Source organism: Paramormyrops kingsleyae, chromosome 12, assembly GCF_048594095.1.
Source record: "Paramormyrops kingsleyae isolate MSU_618 chromosome 12, PKINGS_0.4, whole genome shotgun sequence".
In the NCBI taxonomy this organism is placed as follows: domain Eukaryota; kingdom Metazoa; phylum Chordata; class Actinopteri; order Osteoglossiformes; family Mormyridae; genus Paramormyrops; species Paramormyrops kingsleyae.
Window position 1 is genome coordinate 12,296,973 of NC_132808.1, and position 20,871 is coordinate 12,317,843.

At 55.5% G+C, this 20,871-nt stretch overlaps 1 protein-coding gene across 12 annotated transcripts in view; it reads right to left on the reverse strand.

The window, feature by feature from the left end:
- The window catches only part of poln (polymerase (DNA directed) nu), a 46,996-nt gene that overhangs the window by 13,027 nt on the left and 13,098 nt on the right, over positions 1-20,871 (reverse strand). For 8 of the 12 annotated variants that reach the window (XR_011994063.1, XM_023825476.2, XM_023825472.2 and 5 more), the window contains 13 exons: positions 20,700-20,851; positions 20,474-20,586; positions 20,140-20,270; positions 19,984-20,052; positions 19,803-19,863; positions 19,353-19,417; positions 17,578-17,661; positions 17,195-17,290; positions 15,807-15,863; positions 15,372-15,425; positions 14,066-14,131; positions 2,402-2,471; positions 1,028-1,105 (listed from right to left, as the gene is read on the reverse strand). Coding sequence is in view for 10 of the 12 variants with exons in the window: in XM_023825476.2 (XP_023681244.2) it covers positions 1,028-1,105; positions 2,402-2,471; positions 14,066-14,131; positions 15,372-15,425; positions 15,807-15,863; positions 17,195-17,290; positions 17,578-17,661; positions 19,353-19,417; positions 19,803-19,863; positions 19,984-20,052; positions 20,140-20,270; positions 20,474-20,586; positions 20,700-20,851 (1,096 nt within the window). In the remaining 2 variants the exon portion in view is untranslated. Of the gene's footprint in view, positions 1-1,027; positions 1,106-2,401; positions 2,500-14,065; positions 14,132-15,371; positions 15,426-15,806; positions 15,864-17,194; positions 17,291-17,577; positions 17,662-19,352; positions 19,418-19,802; positions 19,864-19,983; positions 20,053-20,139; positions 20,271-20,473; positions 20,587-20,699; positions 20,852-20,871 lie in introns of all 12 variants that reach the window. The other 4 variants (XR_002839920.2, XM_023825478.2, XM_023825471.2 and 1 more) reach the window with 3 other exon arrangements.

Here is a 20,871-nt window from a genome sequence, read left to right on the forward strand (position 1 = left end):
AGCAAAGCAACGGCAGCTTAAAAATAACCATGTTAAATAAAGTCTAAGAAGCCAGAAAAAGCGTCCAGCTGGGAAACGGGGAATTCCATTTACAGTCCGATGAAACATCTCTCTAAATATATCTCTATCAATATTTTATTAAGTCGTATTGTATTTCACACTGTGTTTTTCACAATATCTCTGACATACCTTTCTTGCAATGGGATCTCATATTGCCAAATAAATAACAATTAGTAACTTATCTGGACTCTGCAGTGTCAGTTCTAAAGGCGGTTTACTGAGTTGCCTTAGCCACATACTACCTGCATGTCCTGCTCAAGCCATGGGGCTCTAGCTTCCCCTGGGCAGTGGACTTGCTTGTATTACCATTTGCAGGACCACCACCCACCCCCCATCTTATTAAAAGCTTTCAGGAAATGCATCATCGCTTCTGGCATTGACTGTTGGGCAGGCTGACCGTTTCAACTGCTCTTTGAGGTCATGCTTGGCTACAGTTGCGTTTTCTAAAAGTGACAGTTGAGGTTTTTAGTCACTATTACACAATTACCTTAATTCCGGCAAGTTGTCCGCTTCAGCAAGAAATCCTGCTTAATGAAACGGGTCCCAGTTCTAGCCTGGTAAATTTTTAGCCATTGTTACCAACATCAGTGGATAACAACACGTTATGCGGTATTTTAAGCATAAAACACCGTAACAACACATCTACACTGTGTGCATGACCGATTTAATAAGCCACAAATAAGTCATAACTGCTAATAAACAATATAAAACTACAACTTTCATTTCTGTTGATAAAGGGCGCAGCCATCTTGAATTCTGAGCTCGCGGGTGTCGATTCCTCCAAGTTAATGAGTCGGAATTCCATATTCGGGGCATTCCAGTCGAAATTTCCGATTAGGAACTTGGAATTTATGATTTACGAGTTCAAATGGAATGCAGCATAAGTCTTAAGCACTGTGCTCCTCAAACCACAGTATGATCACACACACACACACACACACATTCACCAGCACCAAAGTGAACTCACCTGCAGCCAGGAAGGTCCAGCCCTCCTGGGGGAGAAACATGGAGCGTGGCTGGACTGTCACCATCTCCGCAGCATCCCCTGAAGGACCAGACAGAGCATTCTTTGCGTCTTTAAGGCAAAATGATGACGCAAACCCGTGTCATAGCACATGCACGGATGATCACGCACATGCACGACACACTGATCCCTATCATTCTACACAACTTCCAGTGCACCACAATATTACCTGACAAGGCTGGCCTCCCCCAAACAGTCCGCCTGTGCGTTTGGGCCCTTCCTACCCTTACAAGGACACTGGAGTGGCACTGAAACAGTCCTCCAGTTCCCTCTGACTTATTTCTCAGCGTACTAAGATCTGTCACGTTGTGCTTTAATTAATCGGATATTCTATAAATATGACTAGTATAAGAAGTTAACTAGGGGACAGCTCCTCTCTTAAATGAAGAGAAGAAAAATAATTAAGTCCTCATCTTGCAAGAACTAAAAAGAAAGAAATGATGGAGGGTGCGTGATATGGGCCTTCTTCCTGAATATTACCGGGGGGGGGGGACAGCGGTTTGGCCTCCTAAGAAATAACTGCAGGAGAGCAGCTACCAGTCAAAAGTCTGGACACACCTGCTTTTAATACATTTGTCTCTATTTTAGCTATGTTATGCATCGAGGTAATGAAGTAATACATATCAAATATTGCAACGACCAGAAGTGTTTGACATTTTTCTTAAATTTTAGACACTTTAAAACAGCCCCCTTTTGCTGTGACGACAGCATTGCAGACTCTCTGCATTCTTTCAACCAGCTTCCAGATGTAGCCACCTGGGATGCTTCTCCAACAGGCCTGAAGGAGTTTCCACAACTTCTGGGCACGAGTTGGCTACCTTGCTCTTACTCTCCAATCCAACTCATCCCAAACCAGGTCTATAGGGTTCAGGTCGGGGGATTGTGGGGAGGCAGGCATCTGTCACAGAACTCCATCTCTCTTCTTGTTCACAAGATAATACATGACTTACATAACCTCAAGGTGTGCTCAGGGTCGCTGTCTTGTTGAAAAACAAGTAGGCGTGTCAAGGCTTCTGTCTGGCACTGTATCTGAGAGAAACTGGCTGTATCAGGCACCTGGCACTGGCCCGTCTGTGATCCATCACATCAGCCCGGGCCAGAAACAAGAGCCAGATACAGGGTCCATGAAAATGGAAACGTCACATGACCTTCGGTTGAGCGAGTTCTGCTGAGTCACCGCTTCCGGACCTCTCACATTTTCAGGGTTCTTATTTTGAAAGAGCGGCACTGGTGCGGGAGGCCGCCGGGCCTTTTGGCACCCCCCCCGAGCTGCGAGATGTGACACTTCTGTCCCCTCTATCACCCTGCAGGACACACCGGCGGCTTCACCTTCCACGTCCGGCTTCCTGGCGATCCGAACGGGCAGCCGGGGCAGAGCCTGGAAGTTCTGAAAGGAAAGAAGCGGTCGCAGCCATCTGCAATGAAATCGCACCCGTCACACAAAGGAGCCGATTCACATGGCTAGCGAGCAGAAGCGTGAGGCGCAGATGAGCAGCTTAGGCGGAAATCAGGGGGAAAAACACAACACTTTCCCAGGGCGCTACATTACGGGCAATAAAAGGCGCGCAGAGGACGCAGCTCAGGCAGCCAGGAGCTGCGAGGTCTGCTTGAACGCCTGCCATGTCCCAGAGCAGCTCGGGACTTAACTGCAGGAGGGAGGAACACACACAAGAAAACAGCACGAGGCAGTGACCCCCAGAAGATGTGTCACCAGCGCTCAGCACAAGTTGAAAAGGGTAGCGCCAATGAGAGTTAGAACCTATGCTAAAGGTCACCTCTAAACTGCCTGATCAGAAAAGCACTTCATTATGGCTTTAAAGGTACTGAGGGCCTCTCTCTCTCTCCCTCTTCTACTTGTACAAGCAAACAGGGGCATCGTGAAACGAGGTGGGTAAGACCTCCGAACGGGGCATTCCGCTCTGGATGAGGACGCCCCTGCGTGTGGCACTGCCACGTGCCAGGCTGTCTGCTGGCAACTCAAAGGGCTCTTTGTTAGTGGAGCTGCACAGGAAGCCACGCCCGAGGCCGCAACCAGGCACCCGTCCCCGGTGACCCTGTGGCTCACTGACATCCTGTCCACTCCCTGTGCAGGTCAGGACGGATTTGCAGTGGAGAGGATGCTGGCTAACCTTGCTGTAGCATTCTCCTCGCGTGCCTGAGAGATGCATTCTGGGACGGCACAGCTTCATGCCGGAGGCCACACCGAATGAGATTTCCTGCCTCGTGGGCCGAGGTCACCACGGCAACCCAGCTGGCTTCAGGAATGCGTTTGAATGCCTCAGTGCGGGCAAACATCAGCACGTCCCACAGCTGCAGCATCTCAACCCACCCTGGAGAAGCCGACGTCTGAGAGCAATCAGCCAGTGCTTCCCATGCCCAGCAGAGGGAGTGGCTAATGTTCCAGTGCCTGGGGACCCGGAGGGGTAATCTGCTATAATCTACTGCAATCTAGTGCCCTTCTGTCCTGGCGCTAGTCAGTCATGCCATCTCTGATCACACTTTGATGTTAGGCTCCATTACGTTAAACCGTAACCTGCCTGCCCCTCTCCACCCTCCTGGCCTCCAGCACCTGCCTGCGCCCTGACCCCTTATGGCCACAGTCAAACAGGGGGGGTCGCAATCAACCTTGACACACAGATACCGCTGGAGTCATCCTGACCCCCTCGTTTCCTTCCTGCCTTTGTTTATCCACAAGGCTCCTAAGCTGGGCCACACAACCTAACTTTGAGAAGGTAGCTCTCTGGGTATATATTATATATATATACACATACACATAGGGTCTTTCCTAAGAGGTCTCATGGAGAGTGGGTAGATGGAGCATCGCCCCCTGGTGGCTGTAGGCGTCCAGCTCCGAATGCATTCACACTGACTTAAGTTAGAGGTAGTGCTTCTAATAACCGCTACAGGGTGCGCATTTTACCTCAGGGCCTCATTGATTTTCACCTGAATGCAGAACTTCGCCTGAGACTGAGCAAATTGGGGAGAAATGAGGGGGGGGGGGGGGGGGGGGGGGAGAATGATTTATCCCCCTAGATCTTCAACCTCAATGTTTGCTTTGTCCTCCATTTTGGTTTTCTTGTTCTTGTGCGGCGTTTCTGCAGCTGCCCTGGCTCACAGCAAAGTCCTGCGCATCCATCTCCCCCGAAGATCGATGAGAGCAGTCTAAGGCCTCTTCCTGCTGCATGCGACAGCTAGGGTTGCAGGTATTTTTTTTTTAATTTATCAGAAATGCAAATGCGGAGGCAGATGAAGATTCTCTCATTCTTTGGCCAGAGCGGGGAATTCATTTATGCATCTATGCGCCTCTCCCCGCCTTTGTAATGCGGAGCCGGGAATATCTGCCCGCGGAGAACCTCAATTATTCATGCGGGCTGGCAGAGAGGGCAGGACTGCGGCAGACAGGCGCAGACAGACATACACGCGTGATTTCACGCTGCACGTATCGCATGTACGCTGGCACACAGACACAGGCGGGGAAGGCAGGGACCAGCCCGCCAGCCCACGGCTTGGCTTAACCCCCACCGCCCTGGCCTGTCCTGTGAGGGTGAGGCAGGAGTGACCCCTCCCCCACCGCGCTGTGATTCAGAGCATCAGATCTGCCTGGTCAGCACTCCCATCATGCCCTGCCTGCGGCGCTCCTTCTAAAAGCGTTCCAACACTGCTCCCATCGATCCGAGGGGGCTGCGCACGCAGGTCTCACATTCAGCAAGGCGGCAGGCTTGGATGTCACATGTGTATTTGCGGCCTTTACATCCAACACCCGAACAGACATGCATGGGCCTCATCGCCACCGACACATAAGACGCCGCCATCACGCAGTTTGGGGAGCAAAGCCAGGCTGACAGACGGCTAGCGCCACCCCAGGGCCTCCCTCCTGCCCTGAGCATCCCCACCCCCAGCATATGCTGGGCCCTGAGTCAGCAGCGATACTGTCACACACACACACAGACACACACACACACACACAGACAGACACACACCTTCTGTACCTATCACCACCCTTATTAGGAACATTTCATCATTGCTGCTCTCCTCATGCTGCATTCAGCCTTCTGTGTGTGTGTGTGTGTGAGAGAGAGAGAGAGAGAGAGAGAGAGAGAGAGTGCATCGACCTGAATCTGCCGCAGAATGCAGGCTCATCACTCTGAGGCGGGGGCCACTGGGGCCTGCGCACAGCTAATGATCTGCGACCCCTCCTCTAACTAGTGGAGGGTCTGGGTGAGAGCCAGAGGGAGGGAAGAGGGGACAAAGAAAGAGAGAGAGAGAGAGAGAGAGAGATAGATTAGCACTGTCTGGAGTAGTGATTAATGGTGCTGGGGTTGGCAGGGTGAGATGGACGGGAAAGCGGCAGGCTTTCTGTGGCTGGCCTGCAGATAGTGATGCTGGCTGTGAAAACAGCACAGGTAGCCCACCGCCGCTCTGGTTTCCATGGTAGCTGTGGGCAGGGAGCGGCTGTCAGCATGAAGCAGTTGTGCAAACACAGGTCTCCGCATGAGGAGTCCCCCACAAAGGCGACGCTTGTGTTCATCACCAGTGACACAAAGCTGGTGACAGAGGGTTGGAGGGTTGGGGGCCGCTGGGCGCGGCTGCCGGAGTCTGGGGGATTCAGGCCCAGAGAGCCTCGCAGGTTCATGGTGCCGCTCAGTGAGAAACAGGTGACTCACTCTCATCCGGCTCCACCGACGGTGGCCAAGAACCCAGAAGCGGGCAGTGTTTCCCTCAGGGTGACGCACGCGGACGGGCAGCCCCAGGGGCCGGACATGCCCCCACAGACGGCGTCAGCGTGGTCGCAGGGCAGCCAGTGGGCTTCTCATCTCCCAGTCACACGACGGACCCCAATCATAATGCCAGCAGCTTCCCCACCTATCGTAACCAGGGCCACGCTGAGTCTATTCCAGGAAGCACTGGGCACCAGGCAGGGGATGCCCTGAATGGGATGCCAGGCTATTACAGGACACACAGATTAATTGCCATTAAGAGGCACAAAAATACACACACCCACATGTCTTTAGACTGTAGGGGGAAACTGGAGCACCCAGAGAAAACAGGGAGAAGCTGCAGGCTCCACTCAGACAGGATTTAAAAGCCCACCTCTGGAGGCGTGAAGATGCAGTGCTGCCCCCCCCCCCCCCCCCAGCCCCCACAAGGTATGTCAACAGCCCAGGCTCACAGAGAACACGGACCCGCCATACCCCCGGTGGAGGCGTGTGTGCATGCGGCGTGATGGCATACCGAGCAGGACGAGAACCACGCGAGGACAGCATGCAGCAGCCGCCCGGCAGACATTTAAAAACAGAGCAACGCTCGGGTCAGGTGGATGGCTTTATGTGCTGACGGTTGCCATACGCACAGGCCGGCAAATCAATAGCAATCTGTCTCAACTGTAAAAGTATGCCCCCCCCCCACCCGACCCTCCCCATGCAGGAGACCACAGCAGAAGGCTGCCTCGGCTTCAGAGCCCTGGGTCTGAGCACCGTCTTCACAGCCAGCACTGCCCCCACATGGCCATTCAGAGAAAAACAATGCAACAGTGAGCAGAACGTCCTGCAGCAAACACCAGAAGGTTCCACAAATAGACAGATGCACAACGCCCCCAAACGCCGCATGCATTTGCCCACTGAGCGCCCCTCTCAGGTCACAGACAATCCAGTCCTGGAGGAACAATGTGTCACGGGTCACACAAGTCCAGGCCACTTCAATGCCAGGGGGCAGCCCTCAGAGAGAGCTGAGTGCCAACGCGCATGGCTGGCACCAGTCACTCAGGCTATAAAGAACTCTCATCTGCTGTCCTGCCGTGTAGAGGGTGTTTTGGGTGGGGGGAGTGAGGCCCAGGGTCTCGCGGGGGTCTTTGGCGGGGGCTACGGAGCCGGTGCTGACTCAGCCATAGAGGAAAGGCCTGAAGTTGCTCTTCAGGGGAGAGAAAGCATCGCCTGATTAATGCTGCGTAACACTGTACCACTGGGTAAGGCTGAAACAGCACATACATCACAATTACTGCTGTATAATTTCAGGAAACAGACATAGCTAGCAATTACAGCATAATTAGGGTTATTTATATTCATATCCTGTGAATATACCTTATAAGCTTGCCTAAAGTTGCATTCCTGTCCAGAGACAATGTCACAGTGTCCTGGCCGGGCCTGTCACTAATCTTCAGAGCAGCTGTGTGGCCACTGCCCCCCTGGCCCTCTGTGACTTAAGCTCAGCCAGAGATCTGTGCCCCCCGCCCCCCCAGTCCTTGTGCCATGACATACCGAGGACAGCCTTGACAGGTTGCCGTGTGGTGCCGCCCTCTCACAGCACCCCCTGCTGGCTAACATGTGCCAGCAAGGTGTCACATCACAATTAACCCTGTTTACCAGACTTGAACTCAACAATGAAAGCACTGACATAGAAAAGGTGGGTGACTTACAGCTAAAATTCTGCTTTGAGGAAGTAATACTGCAGTATTAGAGCTCCTGAGTGTGCGCCACCGGGCCTCGCAGGGCGGAGTCTTTGAGGGAAGCAGGGTGGGATGGCCATGCAACCCCCATCTTTACATGATGCGTTTCCTAACGGGCTGCTTACTGAGGCGTCCGGAGCTGGGCATCATCAGAGGCTTTCTACTAGACTGCACCCAGAGAGGAAGCTGTGTATAGAACTGAAACTACGGGTATGTGACCCCCGCATGCAGTGGATTCCCCCAGGGGGCAGCAGAGTGCTCTTTGCTGGAGCCGGGCCAGCTTATTACCAAACACAGCATGGCATGCATGCGGAGAAGGCATTCATTATCACCCACTGTGGGGGGCTGCGAGGCGGTGGGGGGGGGGGTCCAGAGGCACCCCAGTGAAGCTGAAGGACCAAAGGGTCGGGAGGGAGGCAAGGAAAGCACAGTGTGCCGTTTTTGTGAAGTGTGATGGTGGCATAGAGTTTAAGTGATGCGAGGCCCTGAGGTTTTACTGCCTCCTGCTGGTTGGGTGGGAGAACGACGGGCGCTGCTGTCTCCCCTCGCTCCCCACAGCAGCTCACGAGGCAGCAGATATGCTGGCCAATTGGAGCAGGGTGGTCTGACGCCCCTGGGGATGGGGGAACGGGAAGTGGGAACGGTGTTGAGACAGGAGAGGACTCCTGAGAGAGACACTACCGGTTTATGGGAGTGTAGCATGAAAAGGCCAGTGTCACGGGAAGAGGCCAGAGAGAGACAGCAATCAGGAAAAGGATCACAGGTGTCAGGGCAAACAAAGCAATGTCACACATGCATGTAACACGTCACATGGGGGAACGGAAATGCAAGGCAGAGTGCCGCGCCAGTGTAACACGAGAGCGAGGCGAGGCGGGGCAGCGGGACGTGGCAGACTGAGCAGGCGGCTGGCTGCCCGTCCCGAGCAGGCGGGCGCCGGCCAGGTGAGGCTCAGACACGCTAAATAAATCGGCGTTCCGCAGCAGATATCAAATATTCAGCACCGGACACAGATTCTCTATTAAGCTTTTGGCATTAGGAAGACATTGTCTGAAGGTAAGATCTTCTCATCTCTTACTGAGGGTGGGAGACAGAATGTAAGAGAAAGAGACAGAGTGAGGGAGTGAGAGAGAGAGTCACCCTGATGCTGGCAGTTACAGTGACACGCTCACAGGGAGCCTCTGCGAGGCACAAAGGGCGCGTGAGGACACGTGCCCTGGGAGCATCATTAGCGCATTTCAGGTTTTAGCAGGATGAGAGAGGCTGGCGGGGGGATGGGGGGGACTCAGCGGCATTTAGGGAATATGCTGCACACTGGGGACAAGCAGTGAAGGGGGAAAACCTTCTCCTGACAGTGTGACCTGGTCACTACAGGAGCCCAACCCCCCCCCCCCATACACACTTCCCAGTGGAGTTGGGGGCTGGATATTGCTGCCAGGTTGTCTGACCCCCATAGACAGTGTACTTGCGCCCCCTTAAGGCCAGAGGCTGGAACATCGCCCGGGATGAGGCTCATGCCGTCCCTGGCCTCAGCGAGTGCTGCGCCGCACCTGCCAGCATTTCACACACATTAATGCCGAAAACTGACTGTGGCTTATTCTCCATCAGGGGTGTAACCAGGACACCTCACACAGAAAGCTGCATATCTGGCCCAAGGCTTATATCAGCCAGAAAAGGGAGTTCCATCTCATTTGCTTGCTTCAGATTCCCCGACAAGCGGGCGGCCGAGAGGCGAGACTTCAACAAACTGAAGGCAGCTCTGACTGGGTGAGTGTAAGGAGAAGAAGAGATGTAAATCCCAACAGGCTCTCTCGCTCTTTCAGCCTTGCACTGCCGGGCCCCCATAATTACAGGCTGGGTGCTGAAGGCAGCTACAGAGCACTTCCTTTAGAGCTGCTACTCACAATGGGTGTGTGTGCACCCCACATAGGGAATGTAGCGTCCTCCGTGTGTGAGAACGCGCATAACCGCAAGTTCATGTACGAAAGCGTGCCTGTTTTATATATGTACGTGAAGGACCGTGGGCGTGTGCCGGAGAGAGAGGAACCTATTGCGAGAGAGTTCAGCCCCCCTATTGGAAGCACCCCCCTCCTGCCCTACCCACCCCTGCTGGAACAAACCGGATTAGACTGGACCAAAGCGGGCCTTTCTGGATACTGAGACAGGCACAGACAGAGACTGCAGGATATCCCTCCACTGTCTGGGTAGGGGGTCGCTCCACACAGTACGCTGCCCCCCGGCCCACAGGGACAGCTTGCGCCGGCCAGAGTTGACCAGCTTTCTCCTCAGACCCATCTGTGCCCCCGAACATCACAGGTAGCCAGGGCTGCAGGATGCGGGAAGACATCAGCACCCCCATGCGACCAGCAAGACAAAATAAACAGACAGAGCTCCTGTAGGGGAACTCTGATCAGACATCAAATGGTCGTACATGTGACTTTGACAGTGGCTGAGTGGTGCTGAGGTCCTGCCTTTAAATCTCCAGCTGCTGGACCCTGACATGATGGGATATTGAACGGGAGGGAGGTTGGCGGCGGGGGGGGGGGCATCCTTACCAGCTGCCAACCATGTGAGCAAATAAGGTACCCCCCCCCCCTGGGCTGGTTTCACAGGACATCACACCCACGGTGTGGCAGTTCTGCCTGTCAGCCAAACACACAGTGCAGCGCAGCTAAGAGAACACATGCAGGGGCCCCTTCATTGCAACATGCAGCCTCTCCTCTGATCTGCAGCAACGGATGGCCAGAAGACAAATAAAATGCAACACAACTCAGAGACAAATGACGGGACCCAGTGGCAGGGGAAGCTGATTCGCCCGGTGGTGGCATGAGGCATTACTGCAGCACACCCAAGCGATTTGCGGTATGACAGAGGAGTGCGGCCAGCATTCAAATTATAAATGCGGTCACTGAGATGAGGAGTGTGGTATTCCTCAGCGTGAGAGCTGGGGTCTGACATGGAGCGAGAGCCCAGTGATGGGAGCTACGCACGCAGCCGATGACTCACTGCAGGAAACCGAAGTGGGACTCCCTGCACAGCAGCTCATATCCTCCCTGGCTGGCTCTCCATGCCCCTCTGACCTTGTTCAGCTCCCCTCCGGGTGATACACAGTGCAGGCTGCAGCTCGTAGTGGTTTCCTACGCCCGTTCACTGGTAAGCAGAGCTGGCAATGCCACATGGAACCAGCATGGGACAGAAGGAGAGCCTGCCATCAGCGAGAGGCCCCGATCAACAGCGCCGGAAGAGGTTAAACACCGCTCAGAGCGACGACAAACATGCAGGGAGCGGGTAGGCACAAGAGCCAGCATCCAGGAGGGCTCCGTCCCGCTCAGTGAACATACACTGCTCAGTGCCAGCAGTGCAGACACTTAGCACGTCAGGCAGCCGCAAATCTCCCCATTTAAAGCACCGGCACAGCCACCAGGGGAAATAAACCATCCCCACCATCATGGTGAAAAAGCGGCTGACTGATGGGACTCTTTTCATAAAGAGACAAAGCACACAGGATGAGGCACCTCCCACTGAAAGCTGAGTGCTCAGGGTGCCTTAATGGAGACCTTGCTGCAAGGGTTACACCTGTTAATCAGCAACAGCCCAATGGCAATGGAGGTGGCAGACAGGACCACAACCAGGGTGCGAACTGAGCACCATCAGCATCAGCAGAGGGCGGCAGAGGGCCTGGCTCACAAGCACGCTGACCATCAGCGAGAGGGCGGCAGAGGGCCTGGCTCACAAGCACGCTGACCATCAGCGAGAGGGCGGCAGAGGGCCTGGCTCACAAGCACGATCACCATCAGCGAGAGGGCGGCAGAGGGCCTGGCTCACAAGCACGATCACCATCAACGAGAGGGCGGCAGAGGGCCTGGCTCACAAGCACGCTGACCATCAGCGAGAGGGCGGCAGAGGGCCTGGCTCACAAGCACGCTGACCATCAGCGAGAGGGCGGCAGAGGGCCTGGCTCACAAGCACGATCACCATCAGCGAGAGGGTGGCAGAGGGCCTGGCTCACAAGCACGATCACCATCAGCGAGAGGGCGGCAGAGGGCCTGGCTCACAAGAACGATCACCATCAGCGAGAGGGCGGCAGAGGGCCTGGCTCACAAGCACGCTGACCATCAGCGAGAGGGCGGCAGAGGGCCTGGCTCACAAGCACGCTGACCATCAGCGAGAGGGCGGCAGAGGGCCTGGCTCACAAGCACGATCACCATCAGCGAGAGGGCGGCAGAGGGCCTGGCTCACAAGCACGATCACCATCAGCGAGAGGGCGGCAGAGGGCCTGGCTCACAAGCACGATCACCATCAGCGAGAGGGCGGCAGAGGGCCTGGCTCACAAGCACGATCACCATCAGCGAGAGGGCGGCAGAGGGCCTGGCTCACAAGCACGCTGACCATCAGCGAGAGGGCGGCAGAGGGCCTGGCTCACAAGCACGATCACCATCAGCGAGAGGGTGGCAGGGGGCCTGGCTCACAAGCACGATCACCATCAGCGAGAGGGTGGCAGAGGGCCTGGCTCACAAGCACGATCACCATCAGCGAGAGGGTGGCAGAGGGCCTGGCTCACAAGCACGATCACCATCAGCGAGAGGGCGGCAGGGGGCCTGGCTCACAAGCACGATCACCTTCAGCGAGAGGGTGGCAGAGGGCCTGGCTCACAAGCACGCTGACCATCAGCAAGAGGGCGGCAGAGGGCCTGGCTCACAAGCACGATCACCTTCAGCGAGAGGGCGGCAGAGGGCCTGGCTCACAAGCACGCTGACCATCAGCGAGAGGGCGGCAGAGGGCCTGGCTCACAAGCACGATCACCATCAGCGAGAGGGCGACAGAGGGCCTGGCTCACAAGCACGCTGACCATCAGCGAGAGGGCGGCAGAGGGCCTGGCTCACAAGCACGATCACCTTCAGCGAGAGGGCGGCAGAGGGCCTGGCTCACAAGCACGCTGACCATCAGCGAGAGGGCGGCAGAGGGCCTGGCTCACAAGCACGATCACCTTCAGCGAGAGGGTGGCAGAGGGCCTGGCTCACAAGCACGCTGACCATCAGCAAGAGGGCGGCAGAGGGCCTGGCTCACAAGCACGATCACCTTCAGCGAGAGGGCGGCAGAGGGCCTGGCTCACAAGCACGCTGACCATCAGCGAGAGGGCGGCAGAGGGCCTGGCTCACAAGCACGATCACCATCAGCGAGAGGGCGACAGAGGGCCTGGCTCACAAGCACGCTGACCATCAGCGAGAGGGCGGCAGAGGGCCTGGCTCACAAGCACGATCACCTTCAGCGAGAGGGCGGCAGAGGGCCTGGCTCACAAGCACGCTGACCATCAGCGAGAGGGCGGCAGAGGGCCTGGCTCACAAGCACGATCACCTTCAGCGAGAGGGCGGCAGAGGGCCTGGCTCACAAGCACGCTGACCATCAGCGAGAGGGCGGCAGAGGGCCTGGCTCACAAGCACGCTGACCATCAGCGAGAGGGCGGCAGAGGGCCTGGCTCACAAGCACGCTGACCATCAGCGAGAGGGCGGCAGAGGGCCTGGCTCACAAGCACGCTCACCGTCAGCGAGAGGGCGGCAGAGGGCCTGGCTCACAAGCACGATCACCGTCAGCGAGAGGGCGGCAGAGGGCCTGGCTCACAAGCACGCTCACCGTCAGCGAGAGGGCGGCAGAGGGCCTGGCTCACAAGCACGATCACCACCAGCGAGAGGGCGGCAGAGGGCCTGGCTCACAAGCACGCTCACCGTCAGCGAGAGGGCGGCAGAGGGCCTGGCTCACAAGCACGCTCACCACCAGCGAGAGGGCGGCAGAGGGCCTGGCTCACAAGCACGCTCACCATCAGCGAGAGGGCAGCAGAGGGCCTGGCTCACAAGCACGCTGACCATCAGCGAGAGGGCGGCAGAGGGCCTGGCTCACAAGCACGATCACCATCAGCGAGAGGGCGGCAGAGGGCCTGGCTCACAAGCACGATCACCATCAGCGAGAGGGCGGCAGAGGGCCTGGCTCACAAGCACGCTCACCATCAGCGAGAGGGCGGCAGAGGGCCTGGCTCACAAGCACGATCACCATCAGCGAGAGGGTGGCAGAGGGCCTGGCTCACAAGCACGCTCACCATCAGCGAGAGGGCGGCAGAGGGCCTGGCTCACAAGCACGATCACCATCAGCGAGAGGGTGGCAGAGGGCCTGGCTCACAAGCACGCTCACCATCAGCGAGAGGGCGGCAGAGGGCCTGGCTCACAAGCACGCTCACCATTAGCAATAGGGCGGCAGAGGGTCTGGCTCACAAGCACGGTCACCATCAGTGAGAGGGCGGCAGAGGGTCTGACTCACAAGCACGCTCACCATCAGTAAGAGGGCCATAGAGAGTGACACTCACAAGCAAGCTCACCATCAGACAGCACCAGACAGTGAGCTCCAGTAGTGAGAATGCAGGGGTTTGCTGACCCTTTCATTGTAAGGCGCAGATGACCCAAAGAGGGGGAGCAGGAGAAGTACACAGTAAAAGGTAAAGGAAGAACATGGAAAGAGTGGGGGTGCCTGGGAAAGGGCATCACGGAACTCACAGGGCGCTTCGCTGACAGCCTCCCGCTCACGGTGCTTGTCTGGTTCCATGTGCAGAAGACTGACGTCTGAGGGGGGAAATCCCACACATGTCAGTCATAGAAAGACACTGTAAGCCAGATAGGCCTCCATTAATTACCAGTGAACAGTGAGCGGACCACAGTCACTAACCATAAGCCAATGACACGTCTGAAAGGGTGCCTCAGTCTGTAAACATAATGACTGACTGCACCCCTGACATTCATAGTACCCCCCCCCCGACATTGGAGTTCAGATACACGCCTAGCCATCATAATCTGAGGAAACAAAAGGAGCCAATCTCCCTGACCACATCAGGCCTAGATCATAAATCAGATCTTCAATTTGTCAACCCCAATAAAGATGTTCTCCGTGCTTATTAACGACACGTTCAGAATGAGAAACGTGTTCAAGAGGATTTCAGAAAAAAGAGCACATCTATCAGGTACCAAGCGCATCCCTGCCACCTAGTGTTTGGTTTAAGGAAGAATCTGTAAAAATAAAAAGCTGTGCTAGGACTAGATTAATGCGGGCGTGTCCCGACCACAGCAGCAACATGTGAAACTGATGCTGCGTTCCATTTACCTCGGAGGTCGGAACTCAGAATTGGGAATGATGTCACTCACCAGTTAAACGCGTTCCAGTACAAGTCGGAAAGCCATTTAGCAATACCAGGGGCCTGTTTCAAAAAGCAAGATTTCTTGCTTATCTGGATTTGTCTAATTTAAGGTTAGGGCGTCACACACACAGAGGTGCACAGGTTAGGGCGTCACACACACAGAGGTGCACAGGTTAGGGCGTCATACACACACAGAGGTGCACAGGTTAGGGCGTCACACACACAGAGGTGCACAGGTTAGGGCGTCATAAACACACAGAGGTGCACGGGTTAGGGCGTCACACACACAGAGGTGCACAGGTTAGGGCGTCACACACACAGAGGTGCACAGGTTAGGGCGTCTCACACACACAGAGATGCACAGGTCCAAATGCAACGCAGAATGAAACCTGGTAACATCAGGCGCAGGGAGACATTTACGACCCGAGTCAAAAGGCCCTCACAAGTGGCAAAACAAATTCCTGGTTGGTTCTTATCAGTCATCCCCACTGTATAGTGAGTCTATATGCAGCGACTAAAAAGGCACCAGCTCAGTCTAAGAGCACAGCCACTACATAACAGCATGAAGACAGCATTCGGCCCTTTGCGCTGTTTCATGCAGACGTGCCAGGACTCTTTAGTGACCCACTCCAGCCGCGGTTAGCCTGCTACCCTCCAGGCAGTGAGCTTACCTTGTTCATGCAGGACAGAATCCCGTCGACAAAGGTGGACTTCACCTTGTGCACCTGAGAGCAGAAACAGTGCTGATGGGCTTCCTGTTACTGACCACAGCCACCCCCATCCTCAAAGAGTGTGACAGAGATGTGTCCAAACAGCCATTTTAATACCCCACCTTGTCCAAATGACCCTAAATATTTTATGCAAAGTAACTATGGTGGTGCTGATGAGATTTAACTGGAACGACGTGAATCGGTATGAATCAGACAGGAAGAGGACAGGAAGTCACTGCATTGTGCTGTTTTAAATGGGCAAACACAAGCCTGTGTTCCTGTTAGAGGGGGCAGCAAGTCCCCCCCAGAGGTTCACTGCAGTAGGTTCACTGCAGTAGGTTCACTGCAGTAGGTGCCACAGCCCACACGGCTGAGGGGCCACACACAGGAGCTCACCTGCCTGTATTCCAGAATGATCTTGGGCAGAGGATGCAGGTCTTGCAGCTGCAGTAGCTACAGGAAAAGGAGTGCCATGAATGAGAGAATGACTGAGTGGGTAGGAGGGAATCCGGATTCCCTTCAGGACCACGGACAGCCCCAGATTCAGAGATTATCGTGCTACACCACGCACATGCCAGGCTGTTGGTGAATAGATGGATGAAGGAATATTACATTCATACAGTACTTTTCAAGACACCCAAAGTGCTTTACAGAAGCAATGGGAGCCACTTCAACCACCACCGCTGTGTGGCCCCCACCTGGATGATCCAACGGCAGCCATTCTGCACCAGTACAGTAGCTAAGGTGATGAAGGGGCAGGATGAGGCTTACTGCTCCGCAGACAGACACATAGATACATACACACAGACAGACAGACACATAGATACATACACACAGACAGACAGACGCATAGACAGATACATACACACAGACAGACAGACGCATAGACAGATACATACACACAGACAGACAGACGCATAGACAGATACATACACACAGACAGACAGACGCATAGACAGATACATACACACAGACAGACAGACACATAGATACACACACACAGACAGACAGACGCATAGACAGATACATACACACAGACAGACAGACGCATAGACAGATACATACACACAGACAGACAGACGCATAGACAGATACATACACACAGACAGACAGACGCATAGACAGATACATACACACAGACAGACAGACACATAGATACACACACACAGACAGACAGACGCATAGACAGACAGACGCATAGACAGATACATACACACAGACAGACAGACACAGGGACAGACACAGAGGGACACAGACACACATGCAGAGTCTGCACCACAGAGCTCTGCAGTCTCTCTCACACACAGTAATTTTATGTCACAGCAGCCCTCCTGTGTGTGTGTCATGCGTCACAGGTCTCATGTGTACGTCCCGCCTGACACTGTCAGCAGGCGGCTCTTAAGGTGGCTCCGACGTCCGTGAGCGGCGCCTCGCCACCTGTGTCACGTCTCAGCGGCCAGAGAGACGCACGGGCTAATGCTCTGTTTGGGTGGCAGGGAGCCTGCAGGTTGGAGACGGGGGACGTGCTGGGGGGGGGGGGGGCATAGGCACTGAAAGAGCCGGATATCATGTCTGTTGATGGCGCTCGAGAATGAGCCGGCAGGCAGACAGCGACAGCAGCAAGACGAATGCAGAGGCCTGCCTTTATCAAGGAGGCCGAGACTGAATAACTGCCTCCAAAGGGCCGTTAGAGAGGGGCTGTTACAGTCATGCCTGACCGGGGGGGTCAGGACTTCCAGGGTGTTTATGTGGATCCCTCTGTTTTGTGACTTTGGGGGGCTCACCACGGACTCCGACGTGGACTGCTGCTGCGTGAGGACCGTCCTGGGCAGCTTCCTGCCCTCGCAGCGCTCCTGCAGCCGCAGCTTCTCGAACAGAACCTGCGTGGCAGACGGACGGCAACCATAGTCAGCCGGCTCGCAGTCACAGTCTGCCGGCTCGCAGCCTCAGTCAGCCGGCTCGCAGCCACAGTCAGCCGGCTCACAGTCACAGTCTGCCGGCTCGCAGCCTCAGTCAGCCGGCTCGCAGTCACAGTCTGTCGGCTCACAGCTTCAGTCAGCCGGCTAGCAGTCACAGTCTGTTGGCTCACAGCTTCAGTCAGCCGGCTCGCAGTCACAGTCTGTCGGCTCGCAGCCTCAGTCATCCTGCTTTGGAGAGAGACTCCAACCTGGCGAAGCTGCACACTGCTGGACACCAGAAAGTGCTGCCCCGCGGCCTGGTGGGCCTCCTGCTCCAGCTGTTTCAGTCTCTCCTGGAGACACGACACAAAGAAATGAGCAGGTGAGAGGGTTAGGGGAGGAGGCGTGGCCGTGAGAGTGAGACACACACATGAATGAGCAGGCGGGAGGGTTAGGGGAGTAGGCGTGGCTGTGAGAGTGAGACACACACATGAATGAGCAGGCGGGAGGGTTAGGGGAGTAGGCGTGGCCGTGAGAGTGAGACACACACATGAATGAGCAGGTGAGAGGGTTAGGGGAGGAGGCGTGGCCGTGAGAGTGAGACACACACATGAATGAGCAGGCGGGAGGGTTAGGGGAGGAGGCTTGGCTGTGAGAGTGAGACACACACAGGTGGACAGGTTAGGGCGTCACACACACAGAGGTGCACAGGTTAGGGCGTCACACACACAGAGGTGCACAGGTTAGGGCGTCACACACACAGAGGTGCACAGGTTATGGCGTCACACACACAGAGGTGCACAGGTTAGGGTGAACGCAAACCTAACAAGCTTCACCCCACCCAAGGTGAGGCTGGGGTCTGTCTATCATGACTTACAGCTACAGTCCACTGGCGTGACATGACAGGCTTAAAGACCCCGAATCCATGAAGTACAGCTGAATGGAAGCTTCTTATTTTGTGAATTATCAAAGTGCATTTCAGGAGATGTTAAGCAGCACCATGGTATGTGTCATTATGAAAGCCAGCAAAGCCTGACTTTGTAAGCACCTAGAGCCCTAATGGAAGATACAGCTCAGGATCAGGATGAAGGCCAGCCAGGTTGTGTTGTCTGCTGAAAATATCCTGAGCGTCCGGAGCCAAAAATGCCAGTATGTTGCATTTTGCTCCCAAGTATAGTGCCTAGACTGGCTCTGCTGGGAATGCAGATGTACGCTGGGTGTCTGTCAGTGTGCTTGGGTATCTGTGGTGCCACACACACACACACACACACACACACACACGCGCGCACGTGAGCCTCTGCTGTGCCATCCCACACTAAAGACCCAAGAGGAGGCAGCCTGGTACAGGAGACATGACTGTGGGATTATCCGTCTTCAAAAGGTCCTGCAGCGGAGGCAGAAATAACTCAGGGCTGCACTGTGACACGCCAGCTATGCACTAAATAGAGCAGCGCGCTCCTCATCCCAGCAGTCAGCCAACCAGCCTGGAGCTTACCGGGGCTGGAGATGCACAGTCCCAAAAGAAAGCAAGACAGAAACAGCTTTTCTATTCTTCCGCTGGGCCGCCTTTGATCACACAGCTAAGCTGACCTTCAGATGCTCTCTAAGAAGACCGGCAGGCACGCAAGATGGGAGCCACGCCGCTTACGGGGGGGGGGGGGGGAATCCTGCCAAACACAGCGAAGCGGCTAATCCAGCGAGGGGGCTGACAACACTCCGGGTGTCGGAAAGCTGCAGGAGGAAGCGGCTGAGCTGTGAGGGCTGTTTCCGTTCATGGACACGGATCCCCAGCACATACAGCAGGATACACAGATTCAGTACGCGCCACACTGTCACCAAAGAGACAGAAACCCACCTACTCACATTAATAACAGGCCATAAATACGTATGCACTCCTAATAGGTTGAAACAATAGAGATAAGTAACCTCCTTGTGAAATATGCTCCTAATCTCTATTTTCTAGTAACCTTCGCAGTGTTCGCAGTGCAATAGAAGGAACTGTATGCAGGCCTCCTAAACAGGCAATGTCATGGACGGCTATTACCCCCAGCAGCTCAGAGGTCCTCTTCAAAGCATCCTTGTCCACGTGGATCCTGTGGCTTTCCATTGCTGCGCAGAACACAACCTGCTTCAGACTCTACACATCAACAGGTGCTCGAGCTTGCTGTGATTCCAGATCTCCACTGGCCAGCACTGCTGTCTGCCTGTGTCCCCACACTCAGCCACCCCCCCTATGATACTGGGTCTACACAGTGCCTTCATGCCCGATTAGCCGAGTCCAGCTGGGTTGCAGGGATGGACAGGTACCGGCCCACCACCTGTACCAAACACCCTGGGCCCGACTCCAGCCGTGAGGTGATCTGTGGTCTTACAGCACTCATCATAGAGCCCATCTGCATTTTCTTTTACACCGACTGGCATGTGTTTGATGCATATTAGTGGCTGTTTGGCTCTATTAAGAGAAATAACAGAACAACCCTCCCCCTCCTCTCACCTGCCAACACTGGGACCATACTGAGCTCCAGGTTGGAGAAGAGTTCTCCCAGCCCACGGGTCTGCAGAGTGGGAACAGGAAGGGGGAGGCTTAGCTTACATGTAAAGGCAGTGCCATGCTACAGTGTGGGGCTCGGCATCATGGGAGGGAAATGGCAGCGGTGTTTGGCGGGGCGGCTCACCTGTAAGCTGGAGCGCAGGTGCATCATCAGGCTGTATAACAGGGACAGGCTGGCGATCACGCTGCACAGCTGAGAGAGGGACAGTGACATGACGACAGCCGGGGTAAGCGGCCTGTACGCTCACTACCGGCGGGACTGAGACAGAACTGGGCCCACCTTTCCCAGCGGGAGCCGGAGCCCCAGGGCGGCGCCGTGTTTGGTCATCAGGGCCGGGAAGCTGGAAGCGGAGTCGCCGGGGTCGAGCAGCCAGGCCGCAATCTGAGGGTCCAGCAGGCAGCAGCGGGAAACTTGGGCACAGAAGGGGACAGTCAATGCGCTTGGGCTCCCTGTCCACGCATGGCGGATTTAACACTATGCCGCCAATGCAGCGGGGCAGTTACCGCACAGGACAACAGGCTAACATGTTAGCTTCAACAGGCTTTATGGTACTGAGTAAAACGGCCTCTCCATGCTAGGCCCCTCTGTAACCTATGCCAGCCCCCCAGCCTGCCTTGCTTCCAGCTCAGACGCCCCCCGCAGTGCTGTAGGGCGGCACGGAGCAGCTCCTTCGCTTTGTAGCACACGGCCTGCTGGGTCCCGGTCACCACCTGCAGGACCAGGTCCCTGAGGGCCACACAGCGGAGCCACAATCACTGCTTACTGCTATTACTGCTCTTTCAAATGAAATGACATAATTACCCTCCTCCCTCAATCATCAAGGGTTCCCTCTTCTGGACCTGCTAAAGAGATCCATATTCTGGTCTGTCTGCTGCTGATCCAGCCTCAGGTAGATGAGGCCATCTCCTGCACCAGGGCCCTGGTCAGATAGTGCCACAGCCGGCTCCCTCTTTAACAGAACCAGGATCCCAGAGACAGAGGGGCAGGACTTCTGCAGGGGAGACAGAGCAG